The sequence below is a fragment of the Zonotrichia albicollis genome, chromosome 6 (assembly GCF_047830755.1).
Source record: "Zonotrichia albicollis isolate bZonAlb1 chromosome 6, bZonAlb1.hap1, whole genome shotgun sequence".
NCBI classification, from domain to species: domain Eukaryota; kingdom Metazoa; phylum Chordata; class Aves; order Passeriformes; family Passerellidae; genus Zonotrichia; species Zonotrichia albicollis.
The window spans coordinates 32564706-32581693 of NC_133824.1; the positions used below are offsets into that span (position 1 = coordinate 32564706).

Genomic DNA, 16988 nt, shown 5'->3' on the forward strand with positions numbered 1-16988 from the left:
GTCTGCTTCATGTAGTTTAACATTCATGCACTCAAATGTCTTTGGCTATTGAGATTTATTGTTGCTCACTTTCATTTAATATTGAAATGCTGTCAACCTTTCTGGTTTGAATAAAAGCATTTTCTTAGTCCTCAGTTCCTTACTTTTATGTAAGCAGTAGAAGCTGTGAGAATTAACAGTTCTTTCTAGAACATTCTAACATCATGTACTGATTTCTGGAAACTGTTTCAGTAAGTCTTTGTCTTTTGGGGGAAAGATACTGCAGTGATTGGTGGCAATAGGTTTTCTTGTTACTCCTTTCAAACTAGAATGCTTTTACCTACAAGTCTGCCAATGCCCTTTTGTAGACAAGTTTTCAGCATGCCCTGAAAGGCTATAAAAGCCTGAATGTAAAGATGTTTCAGTTCTCTTTTTTTTTCTTTTCCTTGTTTGTTTGGGTGGGTTTGTATTTTTTTTTCCTGAGGGTGCAGGTAGTATGGTGAAAACTGGTGGGAGTGAGACCAACATCAGTCTCCCACAACCATTTGATGTATTGATTTGGGATGGGAAGGGGGAATGCTAATAACAGTTGTACTTAATTTCTTTAAAGGTCTCAGAAGTTACTTCGGCCAAACAGTTTAAAACTGGCCAGTGATTCTGATGCAGATTCAGATTCCAGGGCCAGCTCCCCAAACTCTACTGTCTCCAACACCAGCAGTGAAGGTTTTGGGGGCATCATGTCTTTTGCAAGTATGTACCATGCATTAATTAAGCTAGTTTTATTTATTATATCAGAGTGTACAGAGAGATGGAGTAGAGAGATGGCTAGTCAAGAAAACGAGTTGGTTGTCAAATTGTTACCAGCTCTTCAGTAGTCATGGTGGCTTACTGACAACTGCTGACAACTACTGCTTTATATATTCCTCAGTAAGAAGGACTTGGGTTTTGTGGTTAGCCCCTTGAGCTGTATGGCATTTTAGAGCACAGATCAGAAATTTCTTCAGTTTCATTTAAACCAAGTATTGTGTAATTTTATGAAATTGATAAAAAATCTTACAGTAATATGCCTTCCATACTGCCATGTTTTGTGCTGAGGTACAAAATTCAATTCCTTTATTGCCTACTGTCAATTTTATTTTAATAAAAAAAACCCAGAAGTGTGGAACATGAATCTAGAATCTCTTAATCAGTGACATAAGGCATGGCCACTTGAGTCTTGCACTACAATAAAAAGCAGTGAAAGAAGTTTTTGGCACTGAGGAAAATATGTTAAATGTTTCTGGTAAGATGACTCTTACTAAAATAAGGCTACAAAAAAACAAAGAACAAAAGAAAATTGAAACAATATGTTGACACTTTAATAACTTGAAGTGTTAATCAGCTCCTTTATGTAAATGTGATGCTTTCAGGCTGTCTGTGGGCTATGATGATGATGCATAATTGTGTCCTTAAGATCTGCCTGTACCAGGAAGAATGTATGTTTTTTCCTAATAAATGAAAAGCTTCTATTTCAAAGCATGGTTCCATGGCAGATTTACAGTGTTTCACAAGACACAGTGCACAGTCCTCAATTCAGAGTTACATGTTTTACAGATCTTCTGTCATCCTGTTTTCTCATGTGGCCCAGCCATTCATTTGCTCCCAAAACCAGGATCAAACTAGAAGATAGATCTAAAGTGATGTGATCTAAGTGCAGCACAGGAGGATTTTGCTGTTAAATTTCAGCCTTGAAGATCCAACGTCAATTATTGTAACACAAATGCCTAGACTTATTTTTTTGTACTGTTTAGAATAATCTGATTATAGATGTGGTTGCAATGTAAATGAAGTCATATTCTGGTAGTGAGACTTTTGGGTAATAAAGAAGAACTTAATCATTAAGGATCTGAAATAAGATGGCGAATTACAGGATCTTTGGATGTGTGCAGTGAGCAGTAGACCTTAATTGTTTTTGTCTTCTGTCATAGGCAGCCTGTACAGAAACCACAGCACAAGTTTCAGTCTGTCCAACTTAGCCCTACCAACCAAAGTTGGGAGAGATAAGAATACTCCCTTTCCCAGCCTGAAAGGTAATAATTTTTCCCTTTATCTTCTACAGCCTTTTCAGTTCTTGTGACTTGGCAGTCTGAGGTCCTACCCCTGACAGGAATCCTGAGAGTGATGCCTTTTGGTTGTTTGGGTAGTAGCTGTGTTAAGGAGCAAGACAGTGAATTGTTATGATATTTCTCAGTCAGTCTTTTTCCCAACACCTGTTGGGATGGGAGAGTGTCCAGTCTAGGCTGAGTTAACAGATACAAAACAAAACCAACATTCATAGTGTATTTTGTTCAGTTTTATTTTGAAGTACTTAGTATAAAGAATGGGAACCAAGAGGTAGGTCCTGCTTTTGTACTGCCACTATCTTCATGCTTGGCAGTCTGTAATTTGTAAAAGTGATGATGCTGCATTTGTAAATGGGGGTAATGCCAACCTCCCATGGAGACCGCAGATTATGCGAGTTTCAAAAGTGTTTATCATCTTTTCAGATTGCTAAATAGAAAATCAGATTACAACCATGCTTTCAGTTCTATGAGAGTGAAGATCAATCCCTAACATATGTGCACAATCTTTTCATTAGAACATCTCCTGGTTGTCTGCAGTGTCATTAGATAACGTGTCTGAATGGGCACTAGAGAAATGCCCCTCACACCATGGGTGTTAGACTGCCTGGTCATCCTTGTGCCAAATGTAATATTACAGGGGTGACTGAGCTTGCACTGGTGTTGTAGTGTTGAGACCTTTTCAGATGCTACAGAGGAGAGGTTTTATTTTGTCTTTTGAGTTATTCTGATTAGAACTTACTGCTTTTGTTTTAATGTGTTGATTTTTTTCATTTATTTTTTTCCTCCTCATCACTTTTATCGGTAAAGATTACTTTAATCTGGAATTGGGAAGGGATGTGGATGAAGGTTGGTATGATGTTTTGCTGACCTTTGACCTTGTAGAAACAAAGACCAAAAGGTGGATTTTATGTTTCTGCTTTGGACTTTGTTTTTGAGACAAGTAATCATTCCCTGTGTGTAAAATAAAGAGTAACAGGACTGGTAGGGTGAAAACACTAGCAGAGACTCTGCACAGCTGTTTTTGACAACCTTTTACCAGTTGGTTATGTTTTTATGTCCAGTTGTACTGGATAAGAAACATGCTTCGTGTCAGGGTTGTTTCCATGGGTAAACTTAATGACTGATTCCATGCATTGGAAGAAAACAGTGATGGGGTTTGCCATTCCTCATTCATGCTTTGTGCCTCATCTTCTGCACTTTAGTGTTCTTTTCTGGACTGTTTTAATCCTGTAGGGCCTTTAATGTTACTGTGCAGATATGAGGATGGGATTTCATGGAGTAGCTCAGTCTGTTTTATGCATGTGCAAGTGTGTGTGCGAGTGGGGGGGTGTGTGTGTGTGTTCTTTTACATGTGCATGCTGGCTCACTGGGATGCCCACTGGGCACTTCAGTGGTTTTTAGATGTTTTTGTCTCTGTTGTAGAGATACAAAGTTGCTGCATTAACTTGTTCTTGCTAAGTGTGTGTTTCTAACTGTAATGGGAAATGATGCTGGGACTCCATTTCATTGCTGCTGTTTGATCACTTTCCATCTTCCTTTTTAATTTTTATTTCATGTGCATCCATTGATATTTTTTCCTTGGTGATGCAGATGGTTTTTGTAGTGCCTTTCAAATACAATATGTGCAATAATGTCCTTGAAGATGCATTACACTGGTTCCACGATGCCAAATTTCAAGTCAAGCACTATCTCTTAAGATAAGTTATTCTGGCCCTTGTGGTCTTGGGCTTTCAAACATCCTTCCTGCTCTAGTGTCATTTGGGTTTTATTTTGAGGGAGGGCTGGGAAGAAGCTGGTAGTTGGATTCTTTTGATGCTGACAGTGGGGAGTGTAGATATTTCAGTACACTACTAATTGTATATTTTGTGTCCCAGTATTTGGGTTAAATACTATAATGGAGATTATTACTGAAGCTGGCCCAGTAAGCAATGAAGGTGGGTTCCCTACAGCATGAGCTGTGCATGATGTAACAATTTCCAGCATTCCCTGTGCCTGACTTCGGGCTACCTTTCTCGCTGGGTAACCAGTACCACATGATCTATACTAGTCACCCTCAATGCATTATGCTTTTACATATAGTGACTAATTTGAAGATGATTCTTGTTGTGGAACTGCATGCAGAGCAGCCAAACTTTTCCTGCCTCTCATCTCCTGCTCCCATTACCATCTCTTTTTCTCTCTGCATTACTCCCATTACTGTTTTCTGCCGATGTGTGATGCTAGAATATGATATACGCTGCTGCTTTTTTGGAGTTTCCATTTTGTTTGAAGTCTGTTACCTGTAATTCAAATAGGTGTGTTAGCCAACTTTAGTGTTGCTTGTTACTGTCCTGGGATCAATTTGTTTTCTTCCTGCCCTTTCCTCTCATTCTGTTTCCTCTCCTCTTTAGGAAACAGGCGGGCCCTTGTTGATCAGAAGTCTTCAGTCATAAAGCACAGCCCAACAGTGAAAAGAGAATCTCCATCGCCTCAGGGACGATCTAGCAATTCCAGGTAATATTTTTTTCCTGCTTTTCAAGTATACAGTGTAGTTAGAGTGGCCTCATACCTGTCCAATATTTTCTCAGAAAATTAAATAGTACTTTTCTGTTGCCCTAGACCTGGACATGTTATTGTGTAAGAAGATATGGTACGGATGTCTTACAGTTAATAGTGCACATGCTTATTTTTCTGTGCTCCAAAATGTATCCTCCTTCTGTCTGAGAGCCAAAATGTTCTAGGTTTCTACTTTAACTCAGTAGTTATTCTTTTTAATCGAGTGTTCTGGACAAGGTGATCTAGCCCATTGGAGTTTTAATGCACCATGCAGGGGGATCAGCTGAGTCCAATGAAGAAGTTTGATTCCATAAATTCATATGAAGTGCTTCTCTCAACCTTGGGAAGGGACTCAGAATGGTGCAAGTAAACATTACTTGACCTGTGCCTGTGCTTGCTTCTCGCTTTCTTATGTAGCAGTCATGGGTAGAGTGAATTTATTTTGACCTACTGGGTTTGGGGGACAAGAAAGAGCAATAACTGCAGTTTAGACTGGGGAATGCAGTAGGTTGCATAGGAGTTTCCTTCTTCTTACCTTTCCCTCTGTGGCAAAAGAAGCTGAGCAAACATGTGCCAAGGCTGCTGCAGTAATGCATTAGTAGTGCTGCACTTCCTCTTTTAAAGAAAGCTTACAGCTCACATGTGGGGGCTGTAGGAGAAGGTTGAGACATAAAGATTCCTATGGATTCTGAGGGATGCTGTGAAAGTGAAGGATAGAGTGGTACCTAGAGGAGCTAGAGGAAAGCTTGATTATGGCTTTTTATAGGAAATTAAGGACAAAATAAAGTATTTGCTACTACACCTATGGAACAGAGCTTGAGCTGTGTGCAGTTACGTTAGCAGCAGACAGTGCTGCATGTCAGATATGTTGATAGGGAAGGTACTTCTGTGCGTGCCCTGGCCATAGCTCTCTTCCCATGCAAGGCAAGGTAAGCAGAGGTTAGCTAACTTTTGCCTGCTTTCTCTTAAATGTATCAGTGAGAACCAGCAGTTCCTGAAGGAGGTGGTACACAATGTTCTTGATGGGCAAGGCGTTGGTTGGCTGAACATGAAGAGAGTCCGACGTCTGCTGGAGAGTGAGCAGCTGCGCGTCTTTGTGCTGAGCAAGCTGAACCGCACCATCCAGTCCGAGGAGGACGCTCGACAGGATGTCATACAGGACGTGGTCAGTGCTGAGCTCAGCAGGGTCCTCACTCTGCCTGTCTGCTGAGGCTCAGTTCACAGGAAGTTTTTGTTCATTGCAAAAAGCTGGTGTTACAGCAGTTTGAGATTTTATGTTCTTGACTTTCTAACATGAGAAATAGCGGCACTAATGGGGCTTTCATTGCAGGAGATCAGCCGCAAGGTTTATAAAGGCATGCTGGACCTGCTGAAGTGCACTGTGTTGAGCCTGGAACAGTCATATGCTAATGCTGGCCTGGGAGGCATGGCCAGTGTTTTTGGCCTGCTAGAGATAGCACATACTCACTACTATAATAAAGGTAAGAAAAGTGTTCATGACAGTATAGTGTTCAGGAACCAAACAGGATTGGGAAGGTAGCTGGTTTTGTGCCTTTTGATATATTTCAGGGCTTTTCCAACACTTCCAAAATGGTGAGAATTGTACCATTGTTACTGAAGCCTTATAAAGCTTGAAGCCTGTTTCTTACACACATGTTACTGGACCAAAGCAAAATAATGGCCATACTGATATGTAATTGAAAATGGAAACTCTGCAGTGAGATACAAAGCCTGGCACTTCTACAGCTGAAGCGGAAAGTCTGGGAATGGGGACCTTCAACTAAAACTTCCCAGCCACAGTCTTGGAAAGTTGTTGCAGGCAACCTCAGCAGGGAGGGAGATACTTGTAATGTGCAACCATACGTGACTTAGGTCTCACCAACCACGTTGCACTACACAATTATTCTCATACAACTAAATATCTTAGAGAAGAAAGTCTGGAAGTATCTCTTTATTTTTCAGCTGTTTCTTAAGAATCTGATTCTTAATGCTAAATAAGAAAATGCATGCTAAGGAAGAAAGCAAAAGATGACAAAAAGATAAATTTCTGCTTAGTATCTGACTTTTCTGTAATCTCAAATGATGAAAAGTTACTTATTTCATTGTAGCAGAGAAGTAGCATCTACTAAACCCATTATAGTCAGTGTTCTGGGTCTTGTATCAGGGATTTTTTAATGAGTTGGATGCACCCCATGTTCCTTTCCAGTCATTGTTGGAATGCTGAGGAAAGTAAGGAAGGCTGTGCTAGTGGAACAGTCCTGAATGTGGAGAATGGGCTGATCTTGGTAATTACAAGCTTTTAGTCTGACACTGATTTTTAAGAAAAATTGGAGTGGCCGATGTAAAACTCTGTAGTTTTAGAATGAAGACCAAATAGCATAATTTGATGGTAAGTAGAGTTTTCCCAGTAAACTAATTGTGGTCATGACAGACAAAATTTGGTGCAAACTTTTAAAGATTCTTTTCAACTTTTAAAGACTCTTCTTATTACTGCATAACATCTTCATTTGTAGTCATATTTTAGCTGTTTAGTATGTTTTACTTGTTTTCAATTAGTTGAAATTAGTATTTATTTCTAGAAATGTTTTACAGAGATTAGTCCTTATGTTGATATTATTTAACATATAGTAATAGACTAGTAATCCTACAGGACATGATGGATATAGCTTATTGTCTAGAGTAAGCTAAGTCTTAATAAAGCATGGTTGTTATGTTATTATGATGTGGTCAAACAAAGGACTTGTTTTTATTACAAGGATAGTTGGCAATAGTAGTAGGATTGGGAGGTATATACTAGGAAGCAGTCTCCTGCTACTGTATGTGAACTTCCCACTATTTACTGTGTCTGTAAAAACTGGGAAGGGGGGCACTGTGTATCTGTGAATACACGTTTGGAATGCAGCTACTGTATAGGATCTTGGTGTATCGGTAACAAGACCCACAAATGAAGTAGTGCTCCCACTTCTGGTATTCACATCTTACAAAGTTGAGTAGGTTTCTGAAAGATCTGCAAGGAACTGGGGAAACACTTCAGCTCTGAAGGAAGGAAGTATTCAGTCTGTTGAATGTTAGGTGTTGATTCTTTTCAATTACTCTAATTGAAAGGTTTTACTGGTAGCAGAATCTTAAATCCACTGAACAAAGGTATCACAAAATCTAGTGATATGACAGATTTAGATAATAGGAAATGAAGTTTTGACTATTAGATTCATCAGGTATTGAAATAGCTTGTGCATGAAGCTCTTTATGAAAAACCTGGTTTTAATTATTCTTTTCTGAAGGTTTTGCTGTAGTTCAAACTGTGAGGTTTGCTACAGAGAAATAATCCAAAGTGCCTTTAGGGACATGTGGTTATAGGAAGTCTCAGAGATTGATGGAAGACCCATAGCTGATTGGTATTTTTGGGATTTTTTTTCCCTAACCGAAGTTTCATTTAGTGCTACCCATGACATTGATTGCATTTGCCATTTTTGCACTGTGAGTGGAACTTACTTATCTTCTACAAATTGTATTCTTGGTAGTTTATGCAGAGTTGTTTAATTTGTCACAATTCAGCAGAGGAGATGCTCCAGTTACTGTGTCAGAGAACATTCCTAGGTTTCAGATATACAGAAATGAGATACTTGAGTATCCCTAAAACAGTACTCTGGCTTTCTCCTCTACTGTTTCCACCAGTGTGTCAGACTATCAGCAGGCCAGGTTGGCCTATGGGAGCAAATGTGGCACTGAGCTGTTTCAGTGCCAGGCTTAATGATTTAGGTGAGACCATCTGTCTCATCTTTCTTCTCCTGCTCTCGTTTTCTTTTTCCTTAGGTCTCTTTCTATTTATTTATTTAATTTATTTTCTCTCAACACTGTTCTTTTAATTTAAAGAACCAGAAAAGAGAAAACGAAGTCCTACAGATGGATCTGTCACTCCAGTTGGCAAGGATCCTGCATCATCCCCAAGAGTGGAGCCAAAGCCTGCAATGCAGCTGCCGGTACCTCAGCTAATGCCAAAGCCACCGAGCCCTGCAGGCAAAGGGCCAAGGGAGTTTGACACAAGGAGTCTAAAGGAAGAAAATTTTATTGCTTCCATTGGTGTGTATTGAGGTGCATGTGGAGTGCAGGGGGGACTTCTGGTTTGGCATTAGGTTCTATTTGCATTCTCTCCATTTTAACGCACTACATTGCTACTGTAACATGCTTCATTTACACCTTGGATCACAAGGAACAATCATATGTGTTTTCACCCTACTCTTGGATAAACTATCCACTGCAATTTTCTCCCAGAAGCTGTCTAATCTTAATTGTTTCTATATTTCATTACACCTTAAACAGCCTTATTTTTTGTTCTGTGATTGCTGTTTTCAAGCAACGGGAAATGGCAAAAGAGGAACAGGGACCGCAGGACTTCAGAAAGGGCAGCTGTGGAAGGGAAACATGAAACAAAAGTTTTCTGTCATTGCTGGCTACCTATGAATTATGTAGATTGTATCCTGATGTAGTGGGATCCAAAATCTGCTGTTTGTTAACAACAAAATTTCCAAAAAGATTTTAGTTACAGTGTTACAGTTCCAGTGAGCGGGACTGATGGATTTTCCTTCTATGCAATAGCAAATAGAATGTGTGTTCTTGTAAACAGCATCTGCTAGGCTGGTCCCTGGAGATTTTCCTGTCTTGCTCTTAGATGACCTAGCTTTTCCCTATGTCATGGGAAAAAGTTTGAAATAGGGCTTTCAGAACTGTTTTATTTAAAAAGGGCTTCACAGACTTTTTTGGTGGAGGAGAAAGAAAAAAATTACTTTGATTGGATCCTGTGGGCTATGGGTTGTAAACATGAGAAGTATCATCAGCATATGAGAAATTTTTTCTGAACCGCAAAAATATGTCATGTTAAATTATAGACGTTGCTTCTTGCAGCCTGTTTAAAATAACATTTTAGTGGAATGACTATGTGAAGGATTAATTTTCTGAAAGTGTGGTGCTGTGAGGATTTGTATGTAGTTTGTGACATAAGGCAAGGGATTGTGTGTGTTCAGCAGCTAAGTGACAGGAGTACAGACATGCATTTTTATACACACATGGTAACTGCAGGCTGGGTGCTGTCGACTCCTGAAGTGATATTGTATCCCTCTGACTTGATTGGCTTTCTGTTTAAAGAGGCAATCTATGGAAGCTGTTGCTCAGAAACTAGTCTTGCACTCCATTTGAAAAGCTGTCAGGAAGCTGAGAGAGTTGCAAATTCAGATGTCCAACATTTCAGTTAGTTGTTTGGTTTGCTCTGGGTACTTCATTACTTTTCTGTAGAAGAGAAAAAGGAAAGTATGCTTCTGGCACAACTAAGATTAAACCAGGCTCTAGCACAGTGTTCTTTTAAAGAATGAAGAGAGATCTTTTGATGAGATTGCTAAGACTGCTTCTTTTGCTTTGATGAAGTTAAAGCCTCATAGAAATGGACATCATAGACATCAGATAGTTCCTGTTTGTGAAGCATCATAAGAAGTGCTTTTCAAAAGAAGTGCTATGCAATATGCCATGTTAGCTACTGTTGGCAGAATATAAGCCTTAAACAATTCACTGTCTTCAAGGACAGACAAAGGTACATTCTCATTGATGGTTCTGATGGTTTCCACTTTTCTCTTATGGAGCTAAGTTACAAGAAGAATATGGTTGTACCTAGAGTGACCAAAGTTCAAAAGACTTGAATGTTTTTCCTGAAGCCTTTTTTCCTATCTGCTTTTGTCTTTCACTGCAAAACATGAACTGGTATGCAAGTCACTTCTTAGGAAATTGCTGTAAAAATAGTGTAGTCTCCATAGTGTGTTCATCTGACTTGTGTGATCTAGAAGTAAAGGATGTTTCTCTTGTGTTGCGGAGAGATAATTTAAAGAGAGATAATTTATAATAGGCTGCTTGCCTATTATACTTCCTTTATATTCTGTCATAGAAACTTCAGAACAAGACAGCTTCAGATATACAGGACTGGTGTTAGTTGTGGCTTAGCTGTGAAATGCAGGTGTTCTCATTCAAACTATTTAGGGAAGAGCATTTGGTAAACATTTACATCTTGCTGAAATAACAACGTATTTGTAAGTAGTTCCATTTAAACATGGGAAAAAATGTTTTTATGTGAAGATGATCCAGCACTAGAACAGGTTGCCTGGAAAGGTGTTGGATTCCCCATCTGTGGAGAGAGTGAATACCTGAATGGACATGATCCTGTGGCAGGCAGCTTCAGTTGATCCTGCTTTAAGCATGGAGGTTGGACTAGGTGGTGTTCTCAGGTCCCTTTGAACTTCAGCAGTTCTGTGATTCTGTGAAGTTTGGAAGGTACTTACAGCCTCAAGTTGCAAAAATGTAAATACAACTTTGAATTAATCTCTTGGTATTGTATAGATGAAATGCAAATTGGGTTGCTACCCTTTTTACCTAGATACGGGAAGAAATACTAGAATGAGAAGTCTTCAGAAGGATGGAGCGAAATAATGTACAGCTCGGTTTGCAGTAGTCATATATAGAGTGTATGTTAATGTGGTGATTAAACTGCATCTCAAATCTGGAGCTGAATCTATGGTAGCTGAATCTGTGGACTTTTCTGGTACTACAGGAACAATGGCCATAAAGTTCACAGGGTTTCCCATTTCTGAGGTGAAGTAGGATCTGAGTTACCATCTGAGCTTTGATCTTGACTGTGCTTGATACCTAATTCCTACCTAGAAAATTCAGTATGAAGATGATGCTTCTGATACTCACCAGTTGCTTACTTCTAGAGTTCTTGTCTTCCAGGGTTTATCACCTATAGTGTAGGTCTTTTTGTTAGGACACTGGTGACTTTTAAGTTGATAGTTAATAATTTGCCCCTTTGTGTTAGTGATAAGTTTGGTTTATTGCATACTTTCCGTAACTGTTAATGAAAATGTCAGTACTTACTGAAATTAACATTACTAGTTTTTAAATAATTGTTTAGTCTGGTCAGATCACTTTATTTTGGCTGTTTTTTTTAAGCAGAAAAGATTGTGCTACATACTTCATCCACATGAGGCTCTATCTGGACCTGCTGTTCTGTTTAGTTCAGGGTCACATAACAAAGCCATAGGTGTAGTATTTATACCCTGGGAGTTTATTTGAAGTTTTGTTTTTCTTCTTCGACTAAGTAATTAAGAGTAAAATCTAGTTAAAATCTAGTCTATTTTTAATGTGCTAGTTTATGCTCTACACTAAATTACCAGACAAGTCAGCTAAAAGTAAGTTAGTGGCAGGTGTTGTAGCTTTCAGACTGGTGATTTTTAAAGTAAAGCCATATAGACTGAGAATGGAAGAGGCCAGATGTTTTCAAATCCCTTTAACAAACAAATTCAGTCCATCTTAGAGATTGTTATCTCCGTCAGTGTATGCTCAGCTTGATAAGCCTGCAGGATGCTGTTTGGATCCCTCAGCAATTTTATCTTATCCATCTGTCTGTTTATGAAAGTTGAAGGAACATCCATCAATCATGAAGCAGATCTAGAAATTAGCAGGCTAGAATCCATCTTTCTAGCTTTTTCTACCTTGTTTTTCATAATACTTTGGAGCCTTCCTTCACAATTGTAATCTATCCTTTTTAATTTTTTTTTGGTGGACATTTTGCTCAATAGAACTTATTTAGAGCCTGTCTTGCCCGCATTTCTGCTATTTGCAGGGTGGAATGGGTTTCTAACAAACTTAAGTGACCTTTCAGTTGCTCAGGAAGTTTTCTTAAAGAGCAGTAAAAGAACTTTTTACTTCTTTTTCCTCCAATTTGCCACTTTTCTAAGAGGATCTTCCTCTGTAGCATCCCCAGCTTTAATGGTGCTAGTGAGAGAGGACAGTGCCTGACACTTGGAGTCAGCTCACCATGGCAGCTTTAATGTTTCCTTTGGCCAAAGGGCCAGTGCCTGGAATGATCTGATGTTTCTGAGCAGAAAAGGTGACTGTGCATTTCAGACTTGAACAGAGTGATAAAGTGCAAGTGTCTCAGGACCATTTTGTCCCAGGGCTGAGTTTCAAATTCAGTTTGAAGAAAACTTCAGACTGTTTTGCAGGTCTGCACATTGTATATTCTCTTATGGAATTTGCCGACTTGATTAGAGTGCTGTGACTTCTGTGACTTTGAGTTTTGGTAGTTGGAGTGAAGCATGTCTGATATCTTGCTAATTTTAGTTCTTCATCATTTTCTATTCTCTATACCCTGATGGGAGCAAGTGGATGCAGAGGAGTTCAGCTCTTTGCATATAGGAGAGGTTCACAGGCAGAGCCAGGAATTTATTGAGAATGTTGTCAGGTCAAAAATAACTTGTAAACTTTGTGATAATATGTAAAACATAATACTCATTAAATATTGTGTTAACCTACATTTTAATATTTTTGGAATTGCTGCTGTTGTTTTTTGTGTCTTTCTCCTTTCAGTGATATAAGCTAAACATTAAAATGTTTCTGTTAGTTAGAGCTTCTGTGATGCCTACGTTTTAGAGGAGTAAATATCTGACAGTCCTAAATCCCTTTCTTGGTAAAGGTGATTAATTATTTGTTCCAAAGAGCTGTTTTTCCTTAGCTGAGTAACTGCTGTGAAAGTGTGGCCTGTGGAGGGGAGGGGGGATGCAGCACCACCACTGTGTGAAGTCATCTCTAACGTTTGAATACTGTTACTGAGAGATGATGCAGTGCTCAATACCTAACACTGATTTCTTTTAAACTGGTGTTAATTAACCCTTCACTCAGTAGTTGTCATAAAATTCTTCATTTTTTTCCCCTTTTTTTTTCTTGGTTTTTTGGGTTTTTTTTAGGTGAAGGGGTGGGATTTTTGTTTGAAATTTTTTCCCCATTTTCACCTGTCTGACCAGCTGCTGACTCTTTCTCTTTCTCTCCTGCTTTCAATGCATCTTGGGTAGAATTGTGGAACAAGCACCAGGAAGTGAAAAAGCAAAAATCTTTGGAAAAAACGAGTAAGGAAATTTTAAAAAAATGTAGAAACTGACTCCTCCAGCCTCCCCATAACTGCCAACTCCCCAGGTGCAGGGTGAGCTTGCATCTCTGGCACACAGGTTTTATACTCACAAGAGCAAAATCTATCCAGAAAGTCTCCATTAAAGTACCAAACAGATCTGTTTGTCCTGAGGAAATGATGTTCAAATATCTCTTCTTTTTTTTTTCCTTTCTTTTTTCCTCCCCCAATTGTTGCCTTCAAAGAAGAGGAAGTAGGTATTCTGCGTCCTCACAAATCAAATAAATATTTTTTAAGATACTCCATCTCCTTTCTTAAAAGTTAAAACTTATTTAACAAGTTGTTGACATGGATATATTGATTGATTGATTTAATGTTACTGGAATGAAGAATTCCTGTTTGTTCAAGCTGTGGGATGGTGAATTTTGTAAACTGGCATCAACCATGAACAGTCAGTCTCCAACAAGAAATACTTTTGAGGGGGAGAGAGAAGGTGTATGTGAATAATTGTATTTAGTGATGGCTTCTAAAAAATAGCCTCATAATAAGGAATCAACCTGATTTTGTTTTTCATATCCCTTGGTAAAGAAGGAGTGAAATAGTTTGAGGCTGTTACAGAGTCTAAATAATAGTCTAAATCTACACAAATCTGAACATCTCTTGAAGTATGATAATGAATAAAATATTGATTATGTATACTCTGCAGGTGCAATACCAGGTTTTGCTCTTTTGGTTGTCACTGTTGTAAATAGGGACATATGACTTCAAGGCAGCAGCCAATTTATAACAACCATATTGTGGTAGGTGTTTCCTAACCATAAGCTTAGTTTGTACTTTGCAGAGCTGATGCTAGCTATTTTAGAGACTGAAAATTGGGAAGGATTAATAGCTGAGATGAATGAGTGAGGATTCCTAACATTCTGACTAGGCCTGGATTTGCTTCCATTAGTTTTAGGCACCTCAGTTAAATATTTCTGTTAAGTACAAATTAGCAACTTCTGTCAAGTACCAATTAGCATGTGGAGCTAGTTCAGAGAGGATGGGGTGACTGGGGCAGCTCTGCAGTACAGCTCACTGTACTTCAGCTGTGAATTGCTTCCTGCTGGGATAGGAGTGTGTGAGACAGACACACAGCACCATGCACAAACTGAGCCTTTCAGGTAGGTGCCTACGCTGGGAGGGATAAATTGAAGCTTAGGTGTTCCATGTGTATTAGACACGTCTCCATAAAGAAAGGAATGGGAGGTTTTTAAGTGCTTGTAAATTGACAGTGACAACAATGGAGTTGTAGCTATTGTGCTCCTTAAACTCAGTTACAGGCCTCAAATCTCCGAACTGCTTAAGTCAATTTCAATTCCTTTAAAAGTCAAACTGCCAGATACATATCTGAATTATGTGTTGGGACAGGAAACTCCTAAATTGCGTAAAACACACAGCAGAAATTTTGTTATTGCTGTAGTAACGAGATATAAAACTTTTGGATGTATCAGAACTAGAAATGATGACCACTTGAATGAGTGGATATAGACTTCTAGAAGTGAGCTATGTGTATTTCAGTGGAAAATAATATTCCAAATTCTGAGAAAAGATATTTTTAGTTATTTTTCTTCATGAGTTCTGTTTATGCTTTCTCCTTCTTAGAATCTTTGAGAAGTTGATTTACAGTAACTAAGGCATTTGGGTCTAGAGGCAAAATACTATAGCAGCTGAAGAATGCTTCCTGTAAACTCTTCACAGGAAGAATTGGTGGTTGAGTAGTAAGCTAGTATGGTCTGCCCAGCCCACTTACGGCTTTGCGATTCATGAGTTTACATGTCATCTCAAACTCACTGCCACAAATCTTTGTATATTATCCTTCTCTCTCTCTCTCTCTCCTCCCGTCCCTTTTTCTTTCCTTTTCACTATCTTATCCTCTCTAATATTACATATAATATAAACATGTTCATAATTCCCAGGTTGTTGTGATCAGTGGTTACATAGGTAGTGGTATTGTTTGTTTAGAGATATTGGCTATAGACATGGGTATATAATACAAATATTCCAGCAGCTGATCATGTCTTCCTGTTACTGAATAGTTGGCAGATATGGCTATGGCAGCAGTATTGCATTCAGTCTCTTCCCCTTTCTGAGAGTATTAACATTTTGTGTGCAGCCTATAACACACTCTTTTCTTGCATTGTTATTTACTTCATTCAGTGCTTATCCAAATTTCTTTTCAGGCTCTACCTCTCCATCATTCTCTTTTCCTTCTGCCATCCCATCTGAGGACAATAGATGATACGATTCTAGAAGTGCATGGGAAATTGAACATAAAGTTCTTTATCCTTTCTTTCCCTTCTTTGTATAGTTGGGTTAATGAATGCATGACTTAAAAGCTTGCTGATTCCTCTCTCTTTCCTACCTGTGTGATTGCCAACTCTGGAGAGCCATTTGTTAATGTAATTGGGGAATGTTGTGAAGTACAGCATCATACAAGTTGAATCTTTGAAAATCTTACTGGGTAACACCAATTGTCACTGTTTATTTTCTTGTCATGTGTTGCCTGATTTTTGCCTAGATAGTTGCAGTGGGCAACCAAAAAACTCAGTCCAGGACTTTGAGCAGTTTAGCTGTTTAAAAAAAGGATTCTTACTTATAAGTAAATAGATATTCTTTTTTATTACCAAGAATCAAAGGAAGTGGCTTCCTAGAGTTGAATGTCAACTGCTCTGCATGTGTTATTGTAACTGGAAGCTACTTGACTGTTGTCTGTCCTCTAATCTCTCTTGAATGGCTAAGAAAGGTACTGTTTAGCTATAGTCACTCCTGGACTTTGGAATATTTGAAATTCAAATTAATGTTGGAAGACTAGCAGATATGTTCTGCTGGCCTTGTTGTTTTCAGTACCAAGGAATAATAAAAAAATTAAAAAATCAAAGAAATCAGAAAGCAAATCTGTTTTCTTGGTACTGTTCCTGCTTCCAGTCTGTCATCTGCTTTCTCCTATGCTGTTTTTTCTTGATACAGTAAATATTTACTCTTTCCTTTGTTCAGGACCAGAAGGTGTAAAACAGTTTGATTTGGGAGAAACGGATGAGAAGAAATCCCAAATCAGTGCAGACAGTGGCCTCAGTTTGGCCTCAGGTTCTCAGGTCAGTGGCTCCTATGTTTGCATTATTTATGTGGTAGGAGACAGGATTCTTCTAATCACTGCTTAATTATGGGAAGACTTCTAGGGTTTGAGTATTCTTGAGAGGCCCATTTGGTAAAATTTCTTTGCCCCTTTCTCTAGGGCATTGATCTTTGTAAACTAAATTACAGGACACCATGGTCTTTATCACACTCAGACAGTAGTTTCTATTTGATTGACTAAATAGAGTAAGGAAGTGTAAGGCATGGGATTCAAGAGCCCAGAAGAATGGGAAGTGATGTTCTCTCCTTATGGTAAAAAC

The 16988-nt window shown here is 38.7% G+C and overlaps 1 protein-coding gene across 26 annotated transcripts in view; it reads left to right on the top strand.

The window, feature by feature from the left end:
• Positions 1 to 16988, top strand: part of MADD (MAP kinase activating death domain) — a 69164-nt gene that overhangs the window by 29773 nt on the left and 22403 nt on the right. For 11 of the 26 annotated variants that reach the window (XM_074543085.1, XM_074543088.1, XM_074543082.1 and 8 more), the window contains 10 exons: positions 590 to 729; positions 1947 to 2048; positions 2889 to 2927; positions 3956 to 4015; positions 4472 to 4574; positions 5595 to 5781; positions 5947 to 6097; positions 8490 to 8696; positions 13505 to 13558; positions 16591 to 16688. In XM_074543085.1, the coding sequence (XP_074399186.1) occupies positions 590 to 729; positions 1947 to 2048; positions 2889 to 2927; positions 3956 to 4015; positions 4472 to 4574; positions 5595 to 5781; positions 5947 to 6097; positions 8490 to 8696; positions 13505 to 13558; positions 16591 to 16688 (1141 nt within the window). The remainder of the gene's footprint in view (positions 1 to 589; positions 730 to 1946; positions 2049 to 2888; positions 2928 to 3955; positions 4016 to 4471; positions 4575 to 5594; positions 5782 to 5946; positions 6098 to 8489; positions 8697 to 13504; positions 13559 to 16590; positions 16689 to 16988) is intronic. The other 15 variants (XM_074543095.1, XM_074543102.1, XM_074543104.1 and 12 more) reach the window with 5 other exon arrangements.